The sequence below is a fragment of the Cebus imitator genome, unplaced genomic scaffold (genome assembly GCF_001604975.1).
Source record: "Cebus imitator isolate Cc_AM_T3 unplaced genomic scaffold, Cebus_imitator-1.0 Scaffold69, whole genome shotgun sequence".
In the NCBI taxonomy this organism is placed as follows: domain Eukaryota; kingdom Metazoa; phylum Chordata; class Mammalia; order Primates; family Cebidae; genus Cebus; species Cebus imitator.
Genome location: NW_016107384.1, coordinates 4,626,986 through 4,654,505, shown reverse-complemented (window position 1 = coordinate 4,654,505; position 27,520 = coordinate 4,626,986). Strand labels below are relative to the sequence as shown.

The 27,520-nt window shown below is 35.9% G+C and overlaps 1 protein-coding gene and 1 non-coding gene across 2 annotated transcripts in view; one reads left to right on the top strand and one right to left on the bottom strand.

Moving 5' to 3' along the window:
* TTC6 (tetratricopeptide repeat domain 6) overlaps nucleotides 1-27,520 on the bottom strand; it is a 247,353-nt gene that overhangs the window by 25,923 nt on the left and 193,910 nt on the right. The window contains exons 23-31 of the mRNA XM_037739398.1: nucleotides 25,631-25,765; nucleotides 24,240-24,389; nucleotides 23,307-23,447; nucleotides 21,940-22,053; nucleotides 18,051-18,170; nucleotides 12,923-12,996; nucleotides 7,175-7,385; nucleotides 4,781-4,933; nucleotides 3,770-3,940 (exon numbers count right to left, since the gene is read on the bottom strand). Coding sequence (XP_037595326.1) covers nucleotides 3,770-3,940; nucleotides 4,781-4,933; nucleotides 7,175-7,385; nucleotides 12,923-12,996; nucleotides 18,051-18,170; nucleotides 21,940-22,053; nucleotides 23,307-23,447; nucleotides 24,240-24,389; nucleotides 25,631-25,765 — 1,269 coding nt within the window. The remainder of the gene's footprint in view (nucleotides 1-3,769; nucleotides 3,941-4,780; nucleotides 4,934-7,174; nucleotides 7,386-12,922; nucleotides 12,997-18,050; nucleotides 18,171-21,939; nucleotides 22,054-23,306; nucleotides 23,448-24,239; nucleotides 24,390-25,630; nucleotides 25,766-27,520) is intronic.
* On the top strand, nucleotides 3,228-3,333 carry LOC119471688. Its single transcript, XR_005200753.1, has one exon. It is a non-coding gene; the product is annotated as a U6 spliceosomal RNA (small nuclear RNA).

Sequence of the window (27,520 nt, the reverse complement as noted above, 5' to 3'; positions counted from 1 at the left end):
GCAGAACTGAAGGAGATAGAGACACAAAAAACCCTTCAAAAAATCAATAAATCCAGGAGCTGGTTTTTCGAAGAGATCAACAAAATAGACCACTAGCCAGATTAATAAAAACGAACAGAGAGAATAACCAAATTGATGCAATAAAAAACGATAAAGGGGATATCACCATAGATTCCACAGAAATTCAAACCATCATCAGAGGTTATTATAAACAACTCTATGCACATAAACTAGTAAACCTAGAAGAAAATGGATAAATTCCTGGACACTTGCGTCCTCCCAAGCCTAAACCAGGAAGAAGTTGAAACCCTAATAGACCAATAACAAGGTCTGAAGCTGAGGCAGCAATTAAGAGCCTACCACCCAAAAAAAGCCCAGGTCCAGATGGGTTCACAGCCGAATTCTATAAGACATACAAAGAGGAGCTGGTACCATTCCTTCTGAAACTATTCCAAACAATACAAAAAGAGGGAATCCTTCCCAAATCATTTTATGAGACAAATATCATCCTGATTCCAAAACCCGGCAGAGACTCAACAAGAAAAGAAACTTCAGGCCAATATCCATGATGAACATAGATGAAAAAATCTTCAATAAAATACTGGCAAGCGGATTGCAACAGTACATCAAAAAGCTTATCCACCATGATCAAGTAGGCTTCATCCCGGGGATCCAAGGCTGGTTCAACATACACAAGTCTGTAAACGTAATTCACCACATAAACAGAACCAAAGACAAAAACTACATGATTATCTCAATTGATGCAGAGAAGGCCTTTGACAAAATTCAACAGCCCTTTATGCTAAAAACCCTCAATAAACTAGGTATTGACGGAATGTATCTCAAAATAATAAAAGCTATTTATGATAAACCAACAGCCAATATTATGCTGAATGGGCAAAAACTGGAAGTGTTCCCTTTGAAATCTGGCAGTAGACAAGGATGTCCGCCCTCACCACTCCTATTCAATATAGTACTAGAAGTTCTAGCCAGAGCAATCAGGCAAGAAAAAGAAATAAAGTGTATTCAAATAGGAAAGGAGGAAGTCAAATTGTCTCTATTTGCAGATGACATGATTGTATATCTAGAAGACCCCATTGTCTCAGCCCAAAATCTCCTGAAACTGAAAAGCAACTTCAGCAAAGTCTCAGGATACCAATTCAATGTGCAAAAATCACAAGCACTCCTATGCACCAATAACAGACTTAAAGAGAGCCAAATCAAGAACGAACTGCCATTCACAATTGCTACAAAGAGAATAAAATAACAAGGAATACAACTAACAAGGAACGTAAAGGACCTCTTCAAGGAGAACTACAAGCCACTGCTCAACAAAATAAGAGAGGACATAAACAGATGGAGAAACATTCCATGTTCATGGTTAGGAAGAATCAGTATCATGAAAATGGCCATACTACCCAAAGTAATTTACAGATTCAATGCTATTCCCATCAAGCTACCAATTACCTTCTTCACAGAACTGGAAAAAACCACCTTACACTTCATATGGAACCAAAAGAGAGCCCGCATAGCCAAGTTGTTTCTAAGCAAAAAGAACAAAGTGGGAGGCATCACACTACCAGACTTCAAACTATACTACAAGGCTACAGTAATCGAAACAGCATGGCACTGGTACCAAAACAGAGATATAGACCAATGGAATAGAACAGAGGCCTCAGAGGCAACACAATATATCTACAACCATCCAATCTTTGACGAACCTGAAAAAAACAAGCAACGGGGAAAGGATTCCCTGTTTAATAAATGGTGTTGGGAAAACTGGCTAGCCATGTGCAGAACGCTGAAACTGGACCCCTTCCTGACGCCTTACACTAAAATTAACTCTAGATGGATTAAAGACTTAAACATAAGACCTAACACTATAAAAACTCTAGAAGAAAACCTAGGCAAAACCATTCAGGACATAGGCATAGGCAAGGACTTCATGACCAAAACACCAAAAGCATTGACAACAAAAGCCAAAATAGACAAATGGGACCTAATCAAACTCCACAGCTTCTGCACAGCAAAAGAAAGAGTCATTAGAGTAAGAATCGGCAACCAACAGAATGGGAAAAATTTTTTTCAGTCTACTCATCTGACAAACGGCTGATATCCAGAATTTACAAAGAACTAAAACAGGTCTACAAGAAAAAAACAAACAAGCCCATTCAAAAGTGGGCAAAGGATATGAACAGACACTTTACAAAAGAAGACATACATGAGGCTAACAAACCTATGAAAAAATGCTCATCAACACTGGTCATTAGAGAAATGCAAATCAAAACTACATTGAGATACCATCTCACACCAGTTCGAAGGGTGATCATTAAAAAATCTGGAGACAACATGCTGGAGAAAATGTGGAGAAATAGGAACACCTTTACACTGTTGGTGAGAGTGTAAATTAGTTCAACCATTGTGGAAGACAGTGTGGCGATTCCTCAAGGACCTAGCCATAGAAATTCCATTTGACCCAGCAATCCCATTACTGGGTATATATCCAAAGGATTATAAATCGTTCTACTATAAGGACACGTGCAGACGAATGTTCATGGCAGCACTGTTTACAATAGCAAAGACCTGGAACCAACCCAAATGCCCATCGATGATAGACCAGACAGGGAAAATGTGGTACATATACACTATGGAATATTGCTAAACAAGCAAACATTACAGAGCAAAATATGTGAAATGCTGCCAACACAGTACTTAGGTAAAAGGCATACTTTTAATAACTTATTACAATATAAATGAAAGGGTGAAAATAAATTAATTAAGCTTCCAACTCAAAAAGATAAAGAATAACAAGATAAGTTGAAGGGAAAAAAAATGAATGACTATAGATAAAAAGCAAAAATTTAAAAATTAAGAGTTTCCTTCATGTAAATGCATTATGATTCAAATGAAATAAGTTCAAAAAATAGAAAATACCATTATCTAATGACCCACCATTTTTGTTTCAGACATTATGAATTCAAGTCCAAAGAGATTAAGGTGTCACACAAAGCCAGAACTAAAATCTAAGTCTTGTTACTCCCAGTCAAGTGCTCCCATGGCAAAATTTGGAAAAGGTATAAATTAAGGTGAGTTAGATAATCATAAGGAGGGTCTTGAAGGAAGTCTAAATGGGGACAGAACAGAAGATTGTAGGCTGGAAGCCTGTGACAATAGAAATTGCAAGGCAAGTCCTCACACTTGGGGAAGTCCAAAAGAATGTTTATTGGATGCTCACTTCGGCAGCAGATATACTAAAATTGGAATGATACAGAGAGGATTTCATGGCCCCTGTGCAAGGATAACATGCAAATTCATGAAGCATTTCATATTTTTCAGAGAAGGAAGAATAAAATATCAAGGAGCATGAAAAAACTTGTGGTGCTGATAGATATGTTTATTATCTTTATTTGTAGTGATGATTTTGCAGGTGTACACTATGTCAAGATATCAAATTGTACATTTTAAGTATGTGTGATTTGTTGTATGTCAATTATCTCTCAGTAAGATTTTAGCAAGACATTTATTATAATAAAATACAAAAGAAGAAACAAATGTTTACACGTGTTAGTTGATGACAATGAGGAGAATAAATCCATAGAGGCATAAATATTTAATGGATAAATTATAAACATTCTTATGAAAGATAACTTTTTAAATAAAGAGCTGATAGCCAACGCATTAGCCTGAGATTGTACAAATTACATTTTGAAACTATATATAATAAAGTAAGCATTTAATGTCAAAAAGAAAGTGTTAAGTAAAACATTACCTGGGAAAACTGCCTGTGGTGAAAGTAGATATTTCCTGCATTAAAGTAAGCCAGCGAGTACTTGGGGTTTAGAGAAATTGCTTCTTGATAGTCTTTCATTGCATTCTGTTTATGGCCCATAAACTCATGAATCACCCCACGATTTGTTAAGAATTCTGCTGTAGTATTGATCTGCAGTATAATATTATGATTATTTAACATCTAGGAATAGTATTTATCTCTGATTTCATGTCTGCCAAAATGAACACTATGGAATCTACTTGTGGGAAGCTAGTAATTTTATGGTGCATGTAAAACCCCAGTAGAACAAATATTTTGAGAAAGGCGTTTATATGAAGTTGGTTCAATGTCAACACTTTGTTGATTTGGTTGCAATAAAACAAATAACCTTAGTGTTTTTTCACTCAGTTCCATTCCAAGGAATAGACAAATTGGAAAAGTTTATCTGTTTAGCTGTTAAGCTAGAGAAGAAATTAAATTGAATAGTAAACAGGCTTATTTGTCCTGTGTAATAGCAATTATCTTTCAGTTATTTCCTTTTCCTCATCTCAAACATTACATCTGCCCAAATCTACAGAAACAAAACCCAAAAGCTAGAAGTAAAGAAGAGTTCCTGTCAGTGCATTCAGTATGAGATTTTTACTTGTCATTTCACCGAAGGAAGATTCTGGGGATTTACATTGTTCTTTCTTTAGTTCCTTCAAACCTAGAACGTTATTTTATGTTGTGCATTTGCTCTGTATTACATAATAATATTGATGTCCCGCAAAAGTATTAAGCGTATTTACTGAGTGTAATCAACATTTAGCAGGATTTCAGGGTTTTCGTGCATTTAGGTTATAAAATTGGCAAGAAATAACTCTGCTATAGGGATCTCTTGGGTAAAAAATACACAAAACATTATTTTCTCCATAAGTCACTTTAAAAAGCTAACAGAGACTTCTTACTTGAACCTACTCATTGACAGTGTTAATTTATGCTAATAATAATATAATCTAAGATGGTTTTTACCTTCATGGCAGCATTAATATCCTGCATTGCAGCAAAATTATTACCCATCTGAAGACAGACCACAGCTCTTCCTTCATAGGCTAAGTAATTCTTTGGATCAATATCCATGGCAATGGTAAAGTGATTCCAAGCTTTCTGGAATTTTCCTTGGATCTAGAATAATTTTCCAATTACACAAAGTAGAAAATAGTCCATAACATGACAAATGTTTATGATTCTGACTAAATCAAATAAAACCTTTAGTAAGGGTATATTTATGCTGTGCTAAATCTAAGTTATTTGAAACCAGAAAATAGGCATACTGAATGCATACCGTGGCTGCATTCAGTTGACTCATTACTTCTGAGTATTTATGAAGAAATTTTAATTAATTAAAATTAATTTAACTTCAGAGTCCTCTCCTATACCAATCCTGGACAACATAAAATCATGGCTACCACGTGAAAGGCCAATGGTGTTGACCAACACCAAAAAATTCACATAGAGCTCCACACACACAGGAAGGGACTGTATTTATTTCCTTGGCACTGAATCTCCAGTTATAGATAATATATACATAATATACATAATTAAATAAATATGTATTGAATAATAAATGAATAAACATGGTATAAAACATATTCTGATAAATCATGCTAGCATCTGGAGCTTTAGGATCACTATACACATTCCATGGAAAATACATGCAAATCTACCGAGCTTCTGTTGATACCAACTGAAAAAGAAAGAAAAGACCAGGAGAGGCGCATTGTTAATAAAACAATGTCAGATTGCTTCCTAGAGAAGACCAGCTGGCAACTAAATGCCTCCACAAGAAGGCAGTGAGTTAATAAATTCAGTAGAGTCTGGAATCTGTCTTTTTTTCCCGAAGGGCTCAAACATCCATCTTGCCAGAATCTCAGAAGTTGACTCACTTTAACCAAGCTGAGCCTAAGGACTCACATAAAAGTGAAAAAAAAAAAAAAAAAAACCACAACTGTTAAGGGAACAAGACCCTGTCTCCTGACCAGCAAATCTTGTCTCTCTGGGTAAACAATTTGTAAAGCCACACTGTCAACACAAACTCATTTAACAAACAAGGAATCAGGCAAATTGAGATTAGATTATTAGACTATTAAATAGCAAACTGCCTCACAGTAAGAACTCTGTCATCTGCTCCAGACCACATCTGTTATGCTCACTTCTGTATTTCTAGTGCTAGGCAAATAGTAAGGGAATCTGTAAGTATTTGTTGAATAAACTGTTGCTCTTTACCCGCACAGAACTCAGATGGGTATAACTCTCCTTTTGCAGTCCTCCTTCCTGACTCAATTCTTTACATGGCTGTGTTTTTCAATTTTTTTCAGGTTGCTATATACCCAGTGGGATATTCAGAAAATGTAAATTTGTTGTCACGTCTCCTATTAATGCTATTCACATGTTTCACTGGACCATAAGGCCTTCAACTCCAGCCTCATCTCATAACCTGCTCCTTTTGCCCATGACATTCCAACCACTTTGGCCCTCTTTTTTACAAGACTTTCTGATTGGCTGATTCCACTCTATGGAATACTGTATCCTCGCCACAGCCCCTACTTTCACACCTCAACACTGTTAATTTCTCAAAAAGCTTCTCTCACCTCTCAAACAAAGAGAGGTGACAAGTTATTTTGTGATGTTATACTAAAACTCATCCTTTTCCTTTTTTGCACTTATCATGATTATAATCAATTATTCATACGATTAACTGTTTGATGCCTATCTCTCCACTGGGTAGTAAACTCTGCAAGAAGAATGAAGTATATTTTGTTCTTTGCTATATCCTCAGGCCTAGAGTAGTTTCCATTCTATATTTAGTGCTCAGTTAATGTCTGTTGAATGCAATGAATGATGATGATGTTAACATATTTCACTGGATTGCATTCAGCTCTAGCTGCCTTGGAAATCACTCTTTAAGTGGACTTTGCAAATTTCTACTGTGATCCAATAATGGCTAATTTTCTTCCCTTTAGCTTTCCACTAATGCAATAGGACAAAACCTGTGGAGCCTAGGTATACAAGCTAGTAAAATAAATGTTACTCAGGTTCTTAAAGACGAACTTCATCAGACAAATTTTAAAAGTTGTATATAAGTGTAGGAGGAAGGTAGGGAGGAGGGTAGACATAAAGGAAATGCAGGTTCAAAAGATTTTCATCTAACCAGCCTACCAGCTCCCCAAGCTGATCCAGATCCAGGCAGGCTCTCTATAAGTAACGAAATCCCCTGTTTCCACTACTACTCTGGAACCCAAAAGTAAGGAAAAAGTAAATGTTCATAACCAAAGAAATAACATATACTCCCATTGCCAGGAAAGGGCCAAATATATTCTTCCTTCCCAAAGGATGCTTTTAATGCTCAAAATGTTGCTATATTACCTGTAAATTATAGCCCAAACTAATTCTGGCTTTTATGTATCCTGGATTAATATGCAGTGCTTTCAGAAAGTCTTTCTGTGCTTTCTTGGTGGCTTCATCAAGACTGTATTCCATGTAAGAATTTCCCCTTCCAACATAAGCATCCAGAAAACATGGGTTAATTTTAAGAGCCCAGGTAAAGAAATTGACGGCTTCTTCAAACTCATTAATTCTGCAAATAAATAAAAATATTAATGCCTCTGGTAAACTGATGCATTCTGGTGACATATGCAATGTTTTCCTGTATCTGGCTTTTCCATAAAGATTTGAATTGACTCATAAAAAAATCTGCATTTCTATTACCCATTGAAGGAGGTAAGCACATCAGTCCATAGGACCTAAGGAAGTGTGACAGGTCTTTGAAGATTTTGGTAAAAGGAAAGATGGCAAGAAAGAGTCATTTGCATAGCAGAATGTGATGGGATAATATTCTGGATTTATTTCAAGTTATTTAAGTCCACATGACATTTCTAAATATGTTTTTAACAGGTATCAGTTACCAGTAAAGAGAAACATATGCTACAATTGATGAAATCTACTTTTAAAATCAGATTAAAATAAACTTATTTATATGTATTTAATATTTCCTTATACAATGAAAACAGCCAGATTTTCATCACATGGAAGTCCTTACTTCAGGTCTCCTATAAAGGCAGGCCATTTCACTGTGGACACCAGGAGAGAAGGGGAGAAAAAGAAGTAAAATGCATTTTATTTATCAAATTTGTGAATGTATGTGGCTAAATGATAACTCTGTCTCTCTATCCTCCCTAATTATTCTCTTGTGGTGGAGGTTAAGGCTGTTAAAGGCATCAAATATTTGTTGATGGGCATATAAAATCACTTCTCCATTTCATATGTATATCTAATAATAATATTTAGTTTCAGTTAATATGGAGTTTAGGCTTTTAAAAAATAGAATGACGAAACTAGCATTGTTTACTTACCAGGTACTGTGCTAAATACTTAACAAATGCTATTTCCTTTAATCCTTCCAACAACTCTGTAAGGTAGTTATAATTATCTACATTTTACAGATGAAAAGAAAATCATGGCTCAGAAAAATCTGCACACAGGAAATGATACACTAACATATTATGTTTGCACAGAGAAAATGACTGAGATTCAGGTAAGCCTTACTCCAAAATCCATGCTTTTCCACACAGCCATCTCTACCACATATTCCGCACCTATAATATACCTGTGGTTGGTGCAAAGGAGCCAGTGAACTGATAACTCAACAGCGTAGCCAGAAAAAAAGGCTTGGAGTTCAGACTTGAGCCTGAACGTGCAAATTGACATTAATTTTTCAAGATTGTTGTGAGGATCAAACAAAAACATGTGAAGAGCACCTAGCACAGAAACCCTCACCCAATAGATTATATCTTCCTTCCGTTCTTTTCATTACTGCTCAAACAGGTTTCAAATTTTAATAATATGCATCACTACTTTGCCCATTTTTCCTTTATAAAATACATGGAACCCAGGATAAACGGTTCCAGAAATTATCATCTTCTAGAGGTTACTCAAAAGTATCTTTTAAACCCAGTGTTTCCCAAACTACCCCTTCCTTCATAAAATTGCCCCACGTTCCACCTATACTATCATCTACTGAATATTTTAAGTCAACTCACTTTATTTACTTAACTAAATTTATTTTTAAAAGCAAATTAATTTTAATACCATAAGTTGAAAAATTATCTCATGCCATAAATAACATAATAAGCTTGGAGCAGGATCCTTTATTCTGCAGAAAACTGAGCCTGAGTGCTGCACCACTGATTACGAACAGAAAATTTTTAAAGACTAGCTGTTGGCTGAGACTTTCTCCTTGATGTATTCAGAAGGTTTGAGAAAGAATTCATTTTGAAACCAAAAAGCAATTCAGTTTTTCATAACGTGATTCAGTATTTTTTTTAATGCTTGTCCACGCCATGAAAAATAACAGGTACTTGTGATACTTGCTCCATGTTTTCCCAAATATGGTGCAACAATCCACAGTGAAGCATTAAGAAAACTCACTTCTGATGTCACAGGCAGGCAAAGGTTAACATGAGCATATATTAATCAGTTGCCGCCTTTTGAACACAAGGTCACTTTCCTCAAGCAGTTTACAATGGAATGGTGCTCTCTTTCCTGATAATTGGCACTATTTAAGAAATAAAAGTTGGACTGGGCACAGTGGCTCACGTCTATAATCCTGGCACTTTGGGAGGCCGAGGAGGGTAGATTATCTAAGGTCAGGAGATTGAGGCAAGCCTGGCCAACATGGTGAAACCCCGTCTGTACTAAAAATACAAAAGCTAGCCGGGCATGGTGGCATGTACCGGTAGTCCCAGCTACTTGGGAGGCTGAGGCATGAGAATTGCTTGAACCCAGGAAGCAGAAGTTGCAGTGAGCCAAGATTGCACCACTTCACTCCAGCCTGGGCAACAGAGTGAGACTCCATCTCAAAAAATAAAAATAAAAGTCCACTTTGTATTTCCAAGTGCCATCTCACTGTAGTATAGTAATAATTCTAAATACAGCATAACAAATTCCTTATCAGGAATAATTAGACCACAGTCATTTCTGTGTAAAATGCATTTAGTTGATAAGTTTTGCTGTGTTCAGTATTTCTATCTATGGGTAGTGAAGCTTTTACTTATGATTAATACCTATGGTGACCATGCCAATGGACATTTCCAGGGAAATCCCCTTCTCTCCTATTCTCCCCCAAATTCATTGAAATGCCCCTAGCACACTGACATCCAAATTGCATCATACACCCTGGCCCCTCTTACCCAGAGAAATTAAAAATCCTTTGTGAGTACATGTTCTGATATATGGTTTATGAAATATGATCTTTCCTTCTGTATAGCCTAACCAGTTAGAAAAATGAGGCAGTGAACTAAAGCTCACCACCATGTCATGTAAGTTGTGAATTACAGAATGGCTGTGATGGAAGCTATTTTTCTGTACCCATCAAGTTGTCAGCACTGTTTAATGAGCATCTAGTCTGTTCAGACCAAGTAAATAATCATTAAATCTTAAAGCTGAAAAGAAATCTTGAAAGACATCTAGCAAGCTCTTCAAAGCTGATAGTGACTAAAATCAAGCCCAGGGAGGTGAAAGCGCTAAAAACCAGCCTCCTGCACCAATAGACCAGGAAAGAAAAAAACGAGCAGATACCACTGTAGAAACAGTCATTGCATTTCTCTGTCACAGTGTCCTACAGGTTAAAGCCCTTGTTAAGTACCTGCATGGCAGTTAGCCAATGGGAAAACGTGGCAAAATACCTACATTCTGTCAGGATACGCATTCATTGAGATACTAATTATTAAGCATCAGTTACCACAAGTGTCAAAGTATGTTAAATGAGTTTTTCTAAAATAAAATGTGTTCACATAAATCTAGAGCACTGTGATCACTTACTGGAGGTGCATGATTCTACTTACAGTGTTCTGTGAACAAGCGATCATGTGCTGAGCTTGTTCACTAGGCCGCAGACACAAAGGCCCACTGCATTTTCCAAATTAATCACATACGTGACCAGATGTGCTCTACTGAGTTGTATAAATAAATCGCAAATCCCTCCTCAAACTAAAGAATTTGGCTTGAAGAGTTAAAGGCTCAAAACTATTTTATGCCCCAATATGTAAGAATAGTAAAATAAATGTGCTGAAGTAAAAAGCAGATAGGGTATATAACTCTGAGTAATCTCCCTCTATGATATTATTTTTTGAAATATGAAGGTGGTGTTCTCAGTTCTAAAAATTAACTCTACCATAAACACTCGTGGTGACTAAATTGGGCAACAAGTAGGATATTCAAGCCTAAGGAATGTTGTTTCCTAGCAACCACAAGAGTGAGAACCAGAGATATAAAAGGACACTTCAAAAGTCTGCAACCCTGTGAGATCAAAGATCAAAGCCTACAAATTTAAAAATGTATTTCTTTAAATAATTTTTCCACATGAGAAAATGTTTACTCTCCCTACTGTAAGACACACCAGGAATTAATCTCTATAGTTAGAATCCATGCATCTCTGGTATAAGGATGTTATAGCTCACCTTGAAAAGCAAAAAAAATATTTTTCCTGAAATAAATATAACCAATCACTAAGCACTCATTGTTAAATTCAGCAAAACTTAGAACTCAAAACGCGTGGAATTGGGACTCTGAGTTTTCAGAGGTTTACAGTTTGATTTAAATTCTACTTTTATTAAAGGACAATAGAGATTCTAGTCTGGTGATGAAAGTTGGTTATTTGGAATTGCAAAGCAGTAACAGCTTAAAGGAGGCTCTCCCATATATACCCAGTGATTACATTTCATAAAGGAGATTGTGAACTGACACATGGAGAAATTTACTGGCTCTAATGGTTGCTAAACATAGAAGTGAGGTAGAGAGTAGTTTTGGAGTCTGTTTTTAGTTTTAACAGAATGCAACGACCTCAGACATTTTTGGTCTGCACCCATCCACCAAAACAAACACATCAGTCATCGTTATCCCATCTCTTCTTAAGAATGACAATTGCTTAAAGAGATAGATTGTACAAAGGTTGCTGGATTAAAACAGACAATGAAATGGTATGACCGTGTTTTGTTGTCTGTACAAAATGAAAGGTCTGAGACCAGTTTAGGCCTTTTAATACAAAGATACTTTTCAGAACTTCCAGTTGTGGTATTACTCTGCTCATAAAATTTTTTTAAAAAGCAGAAGTAACTCTCATAGGAAAATGTAGCTGCACTACATATGTCCTCAAAGAGAAAAGGATGTCAATTTCCTAAATAATTGAAACTGTGTTTTATTCTCTAAAGTGAATATTTATGCAGCCTAGTATACATAATTTGGAACTATTCTAATTTAATCCTCCAAATTTACTGGTATTATTTGTTTCTTAGGAGCAAAAGAGCTGTAAACTATTATTTAGCCAAATATATTTTATCACATATTAAAATCCTCACAGGCTGAATCTCCATAATTTTAAAAGCAAAATTACCAAAAGTTAATTTTATGATGTCAAATATATATTTAGAAACATAAACATTATGGCTAGCAAAGTCTATATACTAGAATATTATTTCAGAGTAAATTTTAAGCTGATTATCTTCTATATTTTAACCTTATATAAGTGTTCTCATCTCTTCTTCTATAACTTATTTTTATAATAAGCCCAGGAAGAAGTAATAATGCTTTAAGTATTGTGGTTTTTATAGATATTTGCTGGTATTGTTTTACTTAGTTTTAGATTTAGTTATATTTTAAATGCAAAATTTTCCTTAAAATTCATAATATTTAAAAATCACCCTTTCTTCCAGGAAAGAGACTTCTTAAAAGTCAGTCCCACTTTATAAACAAAATTTTGTTATTATTTTATGCTTAGATATTTCAAGCTATGCATAATAGCATTCTGTATATTGCCACGATCTGTTCCCAGTGTCTAAGCTTCGATCAGATGGACTCTCTCCAATGCCACCATGGAAGGATTTGCCTGTACATTTGCATAAAACAGTTGATTGGAAGGCAGAAGGGTGCTGATGAACACTAGGTGTGGTCCTCATGTCTACACAGAGAATTCCTGTGTCCCTCCCCATTTTTGTAGTCTGTCACATTCACAATTTCTCCCAGTTTCTTCTATTCTCTCCTGGCTGGTTTATGGGGTGATAATTAGATAAAGCCCACGTTCCCACTTGCTTCTACTTTGACATCAGTTGCACTTCATACCTGTGATGACACATGGCAGTGGCGTGATAAAAGCTCCCGTTTGTCTGGCTTATCAGTGCAGCTTGTTTAAAATCCTGAAATAGTTTTATAAGCTTTTGTTAGTTTTTTAACATTATCTTATGTGCTATCTTGAACTTCCTTCTAACTATGATTCCACAATGACATAAGCATTAAGATATACATCTTCCTAAAGCTTTATATTTTTCTTGTAGTATCACATCAAATAAGAACAGATGAAACAAGGAAACCCATTATTGTAGACTCATTCAGAATCTTGTACTACTGGTCTCCACTTCAAGAATGGGGATTTTTCCTATGGTTTTACCCTGCTACGGGTAATGAGGTATCTCACTTACTTTCTTTCCATTGTTTATTCCAGTGAACTCCTCTAAAGACTTCCCTATCTAGACAGAAAAGGAAATGCACCTGGAGAGAACCTTTGACGTTATATTACTACAGTATAGGACAAACAAGCATCCAAGTTGGAGAAAGGGCATAATCAGGCCTTCTGTGTGGATGAGCTGGGGCTGCTCCTACTTTTGGAATCCACACTTCTGGCGAGAAGTCAACTCTTGTCAAGGACCTATAAGTGCTCCTGAGAGGCAGAAATGGAAACTCTAATCCCCAGATCTGAAGTTAGAGAAGTCAGCTGGGAAGGATCCCAGTGGCCCCTAGGAAGAGGCTGTTTAAAAGCACTAGAAGTGCTAAGTCCACAAGAGATCCTGCCACAGTAGCCCAGAGCTCTTTCCTCTGTCAGGGCCTAGACACAGCGTCTAAAGCTTATGGCTTTTCAGAGTCCTGCAGAAATATTTGATGCCTAAAGTAAAATAAGAATACTGCTAACTTTAAATTAAGGAAATATTTAAATATATAAGTGTAAAACAAAATATTATATCATGTCAACTGCATATTTACATATGTATTAATATATGAAAGTTAGATTCATTTTAATGATTTCTATACTATAGGAAGGGCTACTAAAAGAGTTCTAAATCTATGAAGGAATTAAAGTAGCCCTGCTTTTTACCCAGAGGACAAGTTCAGCTGGAATCTTCATGGACATTGCTTGTGATCTCAATTGACCAAGCAGAACAGTGGGGAATATTACACTCTCCTCTGGATTGGCAAAAGGAAATCCCTCCAGACTTCCTTCCTGGAAGCCAGACATTAGAAGTCTGCAGTTCCAAAGAACATGACCCAGCCAGAAAGGAGCTAATCATAACCCATACTCCCTCTCCCTCCCCCTCCTCCTCCTTTCCACAAACCCTCCCTAGCTATGTCAGAGGGAAGAGGCTGACTGTCTTAGAAGGTAAGATAAATTTTCTGCCATTATTGAAGGTGGAAGAGCAGTGGTGAGGTTAATCTGAGCACTCAGAGATCCTGGATGCCCCACATTGATTCAAATAGCATATTTGATACCAAATGGAACTATTTGGAAGAATTTTTTTAATTATTGTCTAATCAAATATAATTTAATAAAAATGCTTCCAGACATCTCTTTAGGAGGGTTTTTTTTTTTGCTAAAATTAAAACAAACTTACAAATGTAAGTGAACTTTATTACAAACATTTCTATTACTTTTGGAAGCTTCAACGATGACCATGTAACTTAATGGGCTAAAACAAATTTAGTTTTGTAATCAGATGAAACTTACAAAAGTCAACTTGACTCTAAATACCTAATCATTATTATACAACATGGTAATTAGGCATTAATTATCAACAACAGACATAAAAAGTGACTTTAGCATTACTTAGAATAAAGTTAGGCACTGTTATTTAATACCATAATTTTTCTCTTCTGCATTAATTCTCTCTCTAATATAAGGATGATAAAGAACAAACCACACAGTCACTCCTGTGTGCCACACAGAATAGAATTTAACTAATTTAGCTGTTTCACTCTACCACTTCACATGTGCTCTTTCTCCCATCAGCTCTGTATACCAGGGGTTGGGGGCCCCTGGTATTTGAGATGTAGATCTGCATCTCAATCTCAGTCTACATCTCAATCACAGCAGGAGGTGAGTCACAGGTCAGCATTACTGCCTGAGCTCTGCCACCTGTCAGATCAGCAGCAGCACTGGATTCTCATAGGAGTGCAAATCCTATTTTTAACTGTGCATGCAGTTGCATGCTAGGTTGCATGCTCCTTATGAGAATCTAAAGAATGCCCCATGATCTGAGGTGGAACACTTTCATCCCTAAACCATCACCCCACTGCCCCACCACCTGCATCCCCTGAAAAAATTATCTTCCATGAAACTGGTCTCTGGTGGGTGCCAAAAAAGTTGGGGACCACTGCTATATACTTATGACAACTTGTTTATTTGTCTTAGTCTCTATTTCACTTCCCTTAAGCATTTGTTCCTTGGCTACCCATTTATATTTAAGTTTGAGACATTTAGACCCAGAATGGCAGTTATGGGTGCCTGAACATCTGTTCTCTACTATCTTTAACCTTGTAGCATTATACCTTTTTTATTATTTTACTACTGTCTTGGTAGGTTTTCAAGAGGAAAACAAATGTTCTTCATCCATGAACTTCTGATTAACTTAGCCCTTAACTTCACAAACAATTCCAGTCCAAATGCTTCCTGAACAAAGTGTTCCTATGAAGGGCATACAGCTCTCAACTAACTAATGTTTTCAGCACTCAGGATACTCAGCTTCTCTGTTAATCAATCTTTCCCACTAAAACTGTTGTTTTTCCTGGGTAGCTTTAAAGATTCTGCTTTCTCTTGGTTTTTCATGCAAACCTCTAATTATTTAGTCTTATATCTTTCATTGCTTCTTGTCCTACTTTTTTATTGTTTTAATTAATTTTTTAACTTCACATAGAGAAAAATTCAATTTTTTGCTTTCAATTTGTGTTTCTGTGGCATATCTTTTTCCAGCTTCTTGCTGTTACATATCTATATCACTGTATTTCAAATGTTTCTGGTTGCCAAAATATAGTTGGAACTTTCACAAAATTCCAATCAGGCAATTTCATGATTTTCATTGTCATATTTTGACTATTTCCATTTAATATAACTATGGGAGTGGTTGGATTTAGGTGTACTATTTTATCATTTCTTTTCTGCTGGTTTTCTTCATTTCTGTTCCTCTGCTTCCCCTTCCTAGGCTTAATTTTTTTTTAATATTCCATTTTAGTTTATCTTGTTTCTTTTTGACTGAAGAGGTCACACTTCAGCAGAAACCTAAATGAAATGAGGGCATGAATCATGCACAGATCAGGAGGAAGAGTGCTGCATGTATGGGGACTCGCTCGTGTAAAGGCCCTGGGCAGCAAGGGAACCAAGCATTTCCAAGGAATAGCAACAGGGCAGGGAGGCATGACTAGAGGAGGGAAGAGAATGTTTGACAATGAGATCAGAGGTGAACAGCAGTCAGATCAAGTAAGGTCTTGCTGGGTCACAGTCAAGGGTTCAGATTTTATTCTAGATGTGATGGGAAGCCATTAGAGGGTTTATAGCAAAGGAATAACTTGGTATGCTTTACTTTTAAGAGATTGCTCTGGCATCTGTTTAGAGAATAGTATGTACAAGGGCAAGAGTGGAACCTTAAGCCGGCTGGAAAGCTAATGCAGTAGTCCAGGAGACAGATGAGTCAGCTCTGAGACCTGACTTCTGCTCTTGCCCCAGTACTTACTGGTTGAAAGGAAGATAGCAGTGGCCATTATGAGAAATGATTTAATTCAAAATATGCTTTAGAGGTAGAGCTGATTGAACACGCTAATGGGTCAGATGTGGGGTGTGAGGAAAGAGAGGTGACAAGAATGACTCTCCCCAGACCATCAGTTCCTCAAAGACTGGAACTCTGTCTCATTTATCTCCATATATCAATGCCAGTGCCTTGCCTGAAAGACAGAATTTGGAATTAAGTGAGATCCAAGTTCAGCTCTTACCCCAGTACTTACTGGTGGAAAGACCTTAGTTAATCTCTTTTGAATATCAGTTTCCTCCTCTGTAAGTTACAATTATAAATTGTGCAGTATTGTTGAGGACCTGGTGTGTAGCAATTGTGCAATAGTTGTTTAGTGGTTGTTTAGTACTAAATAAATCTTTATTCAGAGGAGAACATGGATCCTGCATTTGATTCTCTAACAGCTGCAGTCCCTTGTTCCCTACCTCCATTATCTCACTCTCTCCACCTCAACACTGTTGCCCATCATTTTCTTGCCTACTGCAAACAGGGAGGTTCTTTACTTCCATCTACCTGAGGGCATACCTAGTGATATAGCTCAAAAATATTTTTACTATATCAAAAAGCTTAAAGGTCTTCAAACATTGAGATTACATTTATTCATAGTGTAAACTGCCTCAAAGGTAAATGATTATGTTGGACAGAATCTCAAAAAAAAAAGACTCCAGAAAAAGAAAAATAAACATCTTGGGAGGTGAAAAGAACAGGATACATTCCAATCCATCATGTTAGGTTGCAGCCCCTCAAAAACAAGGCAAAACTGTTATTATTTAATTATATATCTCAAGTTGCTATTTAATTTTTACCTTCTGTTTCTTAATCCCAGAGTTACAGACAATAAAAATAAAAAGCTAAAAATAAGAATGATGAATTTTGTTTAATTATTTTTTAATTCAATGCATTTTAAACTGCCTGTTTCTTTTTGATACAGTACATGTACTTTCTTCTAATATGATTCTGAATGCTGGTCACCGCTAACTTAAAAGCCTGTTACCAGTGGTCCATTCTGAGCAACTATTTCCTGCCCTGTTTGAAACAGATTTATTTTGATATAGTTGTAAAGGGAAAAGAGGAAAATTGTGAATGAGAAAGTTACCACTGAACAGCAGAGTTCACGTTATAGGAATCATTTTATTTACTAATTAACTTGAGTTTTGTCTGTACTCCCTTAAGAGAAGTGATGGTTTTGATCGAATTGGAAATTTTAAAAAATGTATTGGCTATTTATCTGTAATCAGAACAAAGCAAAAACATACATTTTTTTCTAAGAGTCTATCAGTCATTTCAAGTATTTTAATAGAATTCTTGCTAAAGTTGAGCTATCACTCATTGCCAGTTGATGACAATAAAATCTTGTTCACTAGTTCTTAGAAGTCAATGTGCAAAATCAAGCGGGTTCTTTACACAACAGGAAGGCTTACCTCTAATGCAAAGCCATACTGGCCTAGTTCTATGTAGATGAGTCCACGATTAAGGAAGGTATTTAGTTTTACATTTTCTGTGGTATCAAGAAGCAGCACAATACCGTAATCTGTTAAAGCCTAAAAATAAAATAATCATTTGTAATCATAGATTCAACTCTTTAGAGCCTTAATTCATTGGCTATGACAAATGTATTGTCTAAACTAGGACTCAATGGTTAGTTCTTCAATTTGTTTTATAATTTATGGCCAAAATAATAATATGTTAGATTTAAAGGGTACCCCTAGGTGAAAAGTATCAGGGACACTGATACTTTTCAATAAGCAGTGCACACTGTGCATGCATTTCATGTTTTACCTGCCAGTCACCCTACGCATTTTCATTTAACATTTAATTTCTGGCTGGGCGTGGTGACTCAGGCCTGTAATCCAGCACTGTGGGAGGCCAAGGCAGGCGGATCACCTGAGGTCAGGAGTTCGAGACCAGTCTGACTAACATGGAGAAACCCCATCTCTACTAAAAATACAAAATTAGCTGGGCGTGGTGGTGCATGCCTGTAATCCCAGCTATTCAGGAGGCTAGGCAGGAGAATCGCTTGAACCTGGCAGGTGGAGATTGTGGTGAGCCAACATTGCGCCATTGCACTGCAGCCTGGGCAAAAAGAGTGAAACTCTGTCTCTAAAAAAAAAAAAAAAATTAATTTCCTTTCAGTGTTACACCGTTTTCCTTGTTGAAATCTAAGCTTTATGAGGCCAGAGCTTATCCATTTTGTTCACTGTTTTAAGCCCAATAACAAGAATCAAGCCTGCACATACCACATATTCAATAAATTTGTATCAAATGTAAAAAATCATGAATGAATGAAAATAGATCTTAATAAAACTAACAAATAAGCACTTGCAGGAAAATTACCTCAAAATATTTTGATAAATATATTCTTTTTTTTTTTTGAGTTTGAGTCTCAGTCTGTCACCAGGCGCCAGGCTGGAGTGCAGTGGTGCGACCTCGGCTCACTGCAACCTCCGCCTCCCGGGTTCAAGCAATTCTCCTGCCTCAGCCTCCCGAGTAGCTGGGACTACAGGCACGTGCCACCACACCCAGCTAATTTTTTGTATTTTCAGTATAGACGGGGTTTCACCATGTTGGCCAGGATTGTCTCGATCTCTTGATCTCGTAATCCGCCTGCCTTGGCCTCCCAAAGTGGTGGGATTACAGGCATGAGCCACCATGCCCAGCCAATATATTCATTTTTTTAAAGACACATAGTGTAATCTGACAATCAACTCAGACTCTTCTCCATTACCTTTACCTTTTCTGTTTTTTTACATTGACTGACTAAACAAGATTTTCCTGGTCTCTACTCTGTACAGGTACTAGAAGCATCCTAAACTTGGGGTGAAGCTGAATCTCTTAAATCATTTTCTTACTGAACATTCTGTCCAAAAGAGCCACATGGTCTGGTCAGAAAAGGGCTAAATCTTTTTATGCCTGTAGCATCTGCTAACTGAAAATGACAAAGAGCATTTTGTATTTACTCATTTGCCCTCTTCTGGTATTTCCTAATGTTGGGTGCTCAAATGTCTTTAAAAAGAAATGTGCAATTAAAAATCCTATAGTTATGTTGTGGCATAATTATAAATAAATATTGCCAGGACTATAAAAAGTAATTAGTAATATTTGTCAAAAAAGAAAAAACCAAAGCTAGAATATTAGCCACGAATTGTATAACATTTTTCTTTTACTAAATCACATTACTTGAAACCAGTATGATGCCTTAGAGAGCCACTAAGCAGCTGAATCTGCAACATAAGAGGAAATAAAAACTGGGAAATAAGATTTCATAAAGGTCAATGACAGTAAAGGGTAGGGATGGGAGCACACAGGTTTTGATTAAGATGAGGGGCCAGGGCCCTGGCCTATCCTGGATTTGTGCCATGCCTCTGTTATCATTACCAGCTTCTCAATTTGGGGAAAATTACTTAACACTAAGCCTTCGCTTTCTCATCTGCAAAACTGGGGTATTAATTCATCATATTGTCGAAAGGATCTACTTTAAAATATTTTGCTTGTATGTCGGTGAAGCATTTAGCCCAGTTCCTGTCACACAGTAAGCCCTAAATAAGTGATAACTGTTCACTATTTTTATGAATATCAAGTGTTAGAATCAGAATTCATCTTTGCTTAGTTTTTATGAAACTATATCTTCGGAGAATGCCTAAGTGCATTTTCTGCAGAAAGTTACTTGGTTTTTCTCAAGCTAGGGATGGCAGGAATGCTGAGAAACAGGTGGAGGGAGACAGACAGGGAGAGGGACACACAGCTTAATGACATCCAGTCCACATGTTGGAGTTCAGGCAGTTTTACAAAGCCATCTGAACACTGTTAACCCAGAAGCAAACAAATTTGTGGACACCAATACAGGTCACTAACTCCCTCTGTGTGACTTGGATGGGTTTTCTAACCTCTCCCTACTTCCATTTCCTCATCTGTAAAGTGAGCAGGTTGAATGAAATGCTTCAGAGTCCTGGCAGCTGTGAAATCACCAATATTTTATTATTGCAATTCAGTTTTACTTGATTTAGGTGGTTTTGCATTTTCCTTATTAACAGAGCACTGGCTTTTTCACATATCTGAGATAACAAAACAATGGATGTTCCCTCCCCACCACCCAGCCAGTTGTTTTCCTGCTCAGGTTTACCTTTCTGGGAGGAATGGGGCTGGGGAGGGAATCCTCAAAGGCCCCTGTTGTTCAGGTCACTCTAATAAATGATCTTTCAGTCAGCTCCTAGCATCTTGACAATCTCTTTTTTAAAAATTAGTTATTCATTTATCAACATTTCTGGAGGAAATCTAATAATCTGGTTACCAGGAATTTTATATCCTCTTAGGTAGAGACAATGTTTCTCAACTTCCCTTCTAAAAGAGCTTGTACATTTCTAAATTTCTAAATGTTTTAAACCTATTTCACTGTCCAAGTTTCACAGACTGGGGAGTGTGTGGACACAGAACAGTGGGAATGTGACGTAGCCTTTTAAAAGTATGCATCATTAAAAAAAAAAAAAAGTATGCATCATTTACTATGGACGTGAGCAGAAATAAGGAGAGAGAGACATGAAACAAAGAAAGAAGGGGACATGACACTGAAAGACCACAGACCAGCTGCTCCCCAGTGAGGAATCCTCATTGCAAGGGACAAAACCGACAAGAGGAGAGAAGAGAGTAGGTAAGATCTGAAAATATAAACAAGAGTTTGAATAGGTAGATGCTGGATCAAGACAAATGGGGGGAAAAAAAGGGGGCTGCAGCAGCCCACAGGCCTTCAAAATATGGGCCAAACCTTGTCACTGGTCCCTGGAGTTGAAAACCATCACTCCATACTCCCCGCTACATGTGTTGTCTGCAGACCAAACAAAAAAATACCTACACAAACTGCTCTAGCTATTATTAAAATTTTGAAACAACATTGCCAGTGATTGCTACTGCTTTAAAAAATTCTGCATATGGTAGAAACATTTATTCAAATGATAATTATGTAATATATTTAATTTATAAATGCCTTTAAATGCTTCTATAAGCATTATTAATTTTTCATTTTACTTCTTTCAGAAATTATGTAAGAAAATTTGGTGAGCACTAATGAAGAAATTAAATATCCTTTGAACTGGTTCTTTGGTTTCTCAAGTTTTATATGTGTGTTTTTCCTAGGAATTTCTTCTGAAAATTCTAGCAGAAGTAATAAGAAAATACTTTATAAATGCCTTAAAAGAGTTTACAAGTGCTTTAACATATTGTTTATTAAATGTTTATTCATCAAAGTCAACAAGCTGTTAAATGCGTGTTATTTATTAAACACTTTAAACACAGTATGTACTAAAATGGCCATCTTACCATTCGAAGTTCCCTTATCTTGGTGTAACATAATGCTCTGTTATAATATGCTATATAACTATTTTTGTCCATGTTGATAGCCATAGTTAAATCTGTAATTGCTAGCTTATAAGTCTAAAATGAAAAAAGTAATTACATGAGAAAGGAAAATCATAATGGACTGAAATTTAATAATAAAATAAATTATTGTTTCTATTAGAGTTTTTGAAACACATTTAACCATTCTTTGTATTCTGTGAAATTAAGACATTCAAGCTAATCTTTCACAGAGTTAATTAAGAAAATCTCCCAGTAGAAATTACCATTATAGTTTCTCTTACCTGCAAACAAAATTAAATATATCAACAACTTTAACTCAGGCAAATATCTTGTTACCAATGTTGGTGTATGGCAAGGAGAAAATCATATTTCTCTGTTAAAAAAAAAACCCCACCCATATTCATCCAGCAAACCATTCACGAGAGCTTGCTTGCTTCTTTCACTCTGTCATATCACTAATCATCATGTTTCCTACCCACGTACTCTTTTGCTTCCTCTTTGATTCTTCTCTGGTACCTTATATCATCCATTTCTATAGATAGTAATTTTCATGGAATTAACACATAATGCAAGGTCTTACCTTTGCTTTAAGGTATTATTTGCAAAATATTTCATATAAAATGGCTACAAAGAAAGATGAGAAAAGAAAAGTAGAGGGAAATAAAGTATTCAGTGCAGTATCAGGTATCAATGGTGCTGCTCACACCTTTTAACCCAGTAATTTCTGTTTAAGAACCAATCATAAACCCAAGCAGCAATTTTGTTCTCAGTTGTATAACTATATTAAATAGTAAAATAGTAAAAAGTTTAAAAACAACCAAAAAGTTCAACAACAAAGTAATTAAAAATAAATTATAGTGGAATATTATGCAGTCAGAAAAATGTTATATTCAAAGATTAAGCGTAAAAAGCGGGGCACAACACAAGATGTATAAATAGCATGGTCCAAATTTTGGAAAATATATTGTGAGGAAAATAAAAGACTAAATACAAATATGCCAAATGCACTCAGAAATTATCATTGACAGTGAGATAATAATCCTTTACTCCCTTCTATATTTTTCCAAATTGTCTACAATGAATATATACTACTTTCTTAATAAAAATAAATAATAAATGTTATTTGAAATGTAAATGTCAAAAATAAGTATCATTATTTTGTGAAAAAAGATATGAATTGGGAAAGTGTAAAGTTTTCTATCTAGTTCTGCCCTTCATATCACAGTGATTCCCTACCACAAAGAAAAAAAGGAAGTGAGTCCCCTGCCTAGCATAAGAGAATCTGCCCGCCCTAAAATTTCAATAAACGATGCAGAAAATGGCCCTACCTTGTTGTAGTATTTCAGAACTCCTCTGTAGAGATAGGCACGCACACTGTCAGGATAAATTTTAATAGCCATGTTACAATTCAAGATTGCTTTGGAATACCTGCCTTTTAAGCCATAGAATGCTACTCGGCTTAAATATGCCTATTCAGAGAGAGAAAGAAGGAAAGGAGGAATGGATGCTTTAGTAAAAGGGTACTTTGAACAACTCTATGCCTCCCAAGATTGTATTAAAATATGGCCTTTTTTTCACTTTCTTTTATTAGAAAAAAAATTTCAAAGGACACAGAATAATTGAAGGATGATAAATACCTATCACCTGGAGTTAATAACTATTAACATTTTGCCATATTTATTTTTTTCCTGTACTATTTGAAAACAAGTTGTAGATATGGTAATACTTTACCATATGTCCTCCAGTATGCATCTCCTGTGAATAAAAAAGACATTCCCCTACATAACCATGCTGCCATTATATACCCAAGAGAATTTATAGAAATTTCCTAAAATCATCTAATACTTAGTCTAGATTCACATTTCATAGATTCCTAAAATCAAGATGCAATCAAGCTTCATGTATTGAATTTTGCATTGTCTGCACAGTCTATTAAAAGGCAGGAATCTATGTAACATCAAAACAAAAAGTAAAATTAACGAATATATATAATTTAAATTATTAATAGCCACATTAATATATTAATAATATTTACATATGTCACATTCACATATATGTTTATATAAATATCATATCATTGATGGAAATAATACTTTTAGTTTAAGGAGAAATACAGCTATCTGGATTATCAAAATATAGTTAAGTGAAAAGTAAGTATAAGAAACTGATTGTTCCTAATTAATAACAATGGCATATATAAGATTTAATAGCTTTACCAAAGCTAACACTTTTCAACTCACTAAAAACATCTGTTTAAATACCTGGTAATGTTTTGGATTGAGGGTAATTGCACAATTAAAATCCAGAATCGAGCTATCCATGTGGAGTTTTGCTTTACAAAGCCCTCGTTGATAAAAGCTTTCCGCAAAATCTGGATTTGCTTTCACTGCTTTTGTAAAAGAATCAAGAGCCTACAGGAGCATATTGTCAAAATACAAACCATTTAGTGATAGAATATAATGTTTTAAAATATTAATGAATTATAGTATATAATTACTGTTGAAAAGTTTCACTCTATTTTTGGATTATTTTAAACATATTTCTCCTAATGAACCTCATGAAACAAACAAAATTAATATTTAGAAACAAGTAGGGTTGATTATTATAATTAAAGTTCTCATTCCCAGACTAAGGGCTACATAATCCATGTTGTTAGATTACAATAATTTGGGTGGTATAATTTTAATTATTCTTCAGATTTTGTTTCTTCAGAGAAATCATAACCAGCACATTTATTTTCCATTAGAATCCAGCAAATGTATCATTACAAAACTTCAGAACAACAGAATTCTAAAATGTTTTCCCACATTTTAAAGCAAAGCTGAGTTTGCTCTGGTTGTTTAAAAGGACTAAGAACATGTAAAAGATTTGTAATTTGTCTTATATTTACTGGCTTTTCTACATAGAACAACTAATCAAGTGCACCTCTTTTTTTGGGTATGGCAATACCAGTTTAAAACACTGTCCACCCCATGAATATAAGGATTAGAATGGTGTGTGTGTTTGTGTGTGTGTGTGTGTGTGTGTGTGTGTGTGTGTGTGTGTGTGTGTGTGTATGTGTCTAGAGATGGAGTTGTGGAATATCCAACATTAGCCATTGGATAGTGTCAATTATTTTACATATTTGTCATATCAGTGACAATTCTGAAGTAAAGAATTGCATAAAATCACTACAGACTAGATAAATATGTAATAATTGAATCAACTGTTTTTCAGTGAATCTGGCCATCTTAACAACCAGCTTCAATCTGATTTGAATTGTTAGGTGATCAATAAGAAAAGCCAGAATGCTATAATCTTTTTCATTTATTCTACATTATGTTAAAGCACTCAAAGTACTTAAAATTTAATAAGTGAATTCATACTAATGTGATAAAATTATAACTTCCTGCAGTTAGATTTACTGTTCTGATGGGAAACACACATTAATCTTTAGAATATTGTTGACACGCAAGTATCAAATAAAACAAGTTGGTTAGATAAAACAACGTCCTAGGTGTTGCAGGGTGCAGACAGACTATAATGAACCAAGCTTCATAAGCAGCTTTGGACCAGCTGCCCACTGTATAGGTGGCCTTCAGAAACAAAACAGCATAGAAGCAACCAGTCTCTAAAATCACAAACAATCTATACTCTTAAAGATATGAAATACCATTTGTAAATTGCCTTCCTCCATGTAACAAAGACCCAAATTATACAGACAGTCTGCTGAAATTGCTGTGGCATTTGGTCCTTTATCGGAATGAGAAATGACATCCAATGCCTTCTTAAGCGTTCTCACAGCTTCCTATAATGATAAAAAAAAAAAAAAAAAAAAAAAAAAAAAAAAAAAAAAATCAAAAAGGAAAAAAAAAAAAAAAAAAAAAAAAAAAAAGGTGGGGAGAAGGCAGGAAATGTTTCTTTCCACTATTTATTTAACATTACAGCCTTAAATGTTAAAAGAGGACAGAGCACACACCTCTACCCTTACTTTATGTGGGTCACACAGACCTGGTGACGTTACAGTTCTCGTCAGTGCACTACAAGAAGAGAATCCAGTTCAGGAGTCTGACCCTCACAAGTCCCACCCAGGTGCCTTTTCTATAAGCCGGTAGTTAAGCAGGTTTATGGACATGGAATTTTGGAACTAAAATTTCTAAATTCTAAAGGCTACAGTCAGGCTTAAGTCAGACTTAAATTTACAAACTAGTTTATTGCCAATTTCCTAATAATTTTTCTGAGTGGAATACTGGGGAAGCTACTAAGTAGTAAAAGATCTCCACTGATAATATCTGACATAATTTTAATCAATTTTTATTGTGTCCTACTGTCCTCCTAATAGGGTTTTATTGGCACCAAAAAAATAAACTGCCTCCAAAACTCACCCATTTAGTTTATTTAATCAAAATAAAGTCTCATTAATGAAAAAGTTCAATTTTCCAGATAGAAATGCCATTTAATACTTAACTACTCATTGTATATCTTTATATAGAAAGACAAATATTTGTTACTGATTATCCCATCTTCTTAATTGTATTAAATTGCTGAAGAAACAATGAGGTTTCACTTGGATATGCTAAGTGTCCTTCATGGCTCCCATTGAGTGTTAGCTGTACACGTTTGCAAGCCACCCAGTATCCCTCCTTCTTCATTCACTTTCACCTTTTTTCTCCTGTCTGAATTGTTTCCTTTCTCCATTTTTGCAGAGCTAACTCCTCAAAAGCTGTCCTTGACCCCATCTCCTCCTGCCCCATCTCTGTAGCCTGTTACTTCCTTCCTTGCTTGGATTTCTGTCCCTTCACTGACTCCTTGGTCCATAAAGACTTGTCTATTCAAGGCTTCCATCCCATTTAAATTAAAATGAACACATCTTCACTTCCTCCTACTTCCTCCATCTCTCTCTCTTTCACTAGTGTATGGTGTCATCTGAGTGTGATCTGCAGGGGCTTGCAGGTAAGGCATCTTTACAGCCTGCAGAAAGTACTGTGGCTGCTGTATGGATAAAAGCTTGGAAGAGTACAACAATGCAGCTATATAAATCAAGAAAAAAAATTTTAATTATATGTTCCAGACAAGGATAATAACCATAGAAGTAAAGAAAGAAAGTGGATTTGAGAAATATCTAGAAAGTAGAACCAAGAGAACATGACAATTTGTTGGGTGGAAGAGGGGAGCTGATGGTGACATCAGGTATCCAGCTACAGTCACAGGGAGCAGGTTGGGAAGAGGAGATTAAAGCAAATATTAAAAAGCAGTCCTCAAAGAATACAGAGACCAACAAATTCAAATGTGAACAAAAAAGTAGACATGATCCATACTAAGAAACAATCACAGAATCTGCAATAAGAAAGTCAATGAAGGCCCAGAACAGTGGCCCACACCTGAAATCCCAGCACTTTGGGAGGTAGAGGCCGGTGGATCACCTAAGGTCAGGAGTTCAAGACCAGCTTGGCCAACATGGTGAAAACCTGTCTCTACTAAAAATACAAAAATTAACTGGGTGTGGTGGTATGCACCTATAATCCCAGCTGCTTGGGAGGCTGAGGCAAGAGAATCACTTGAA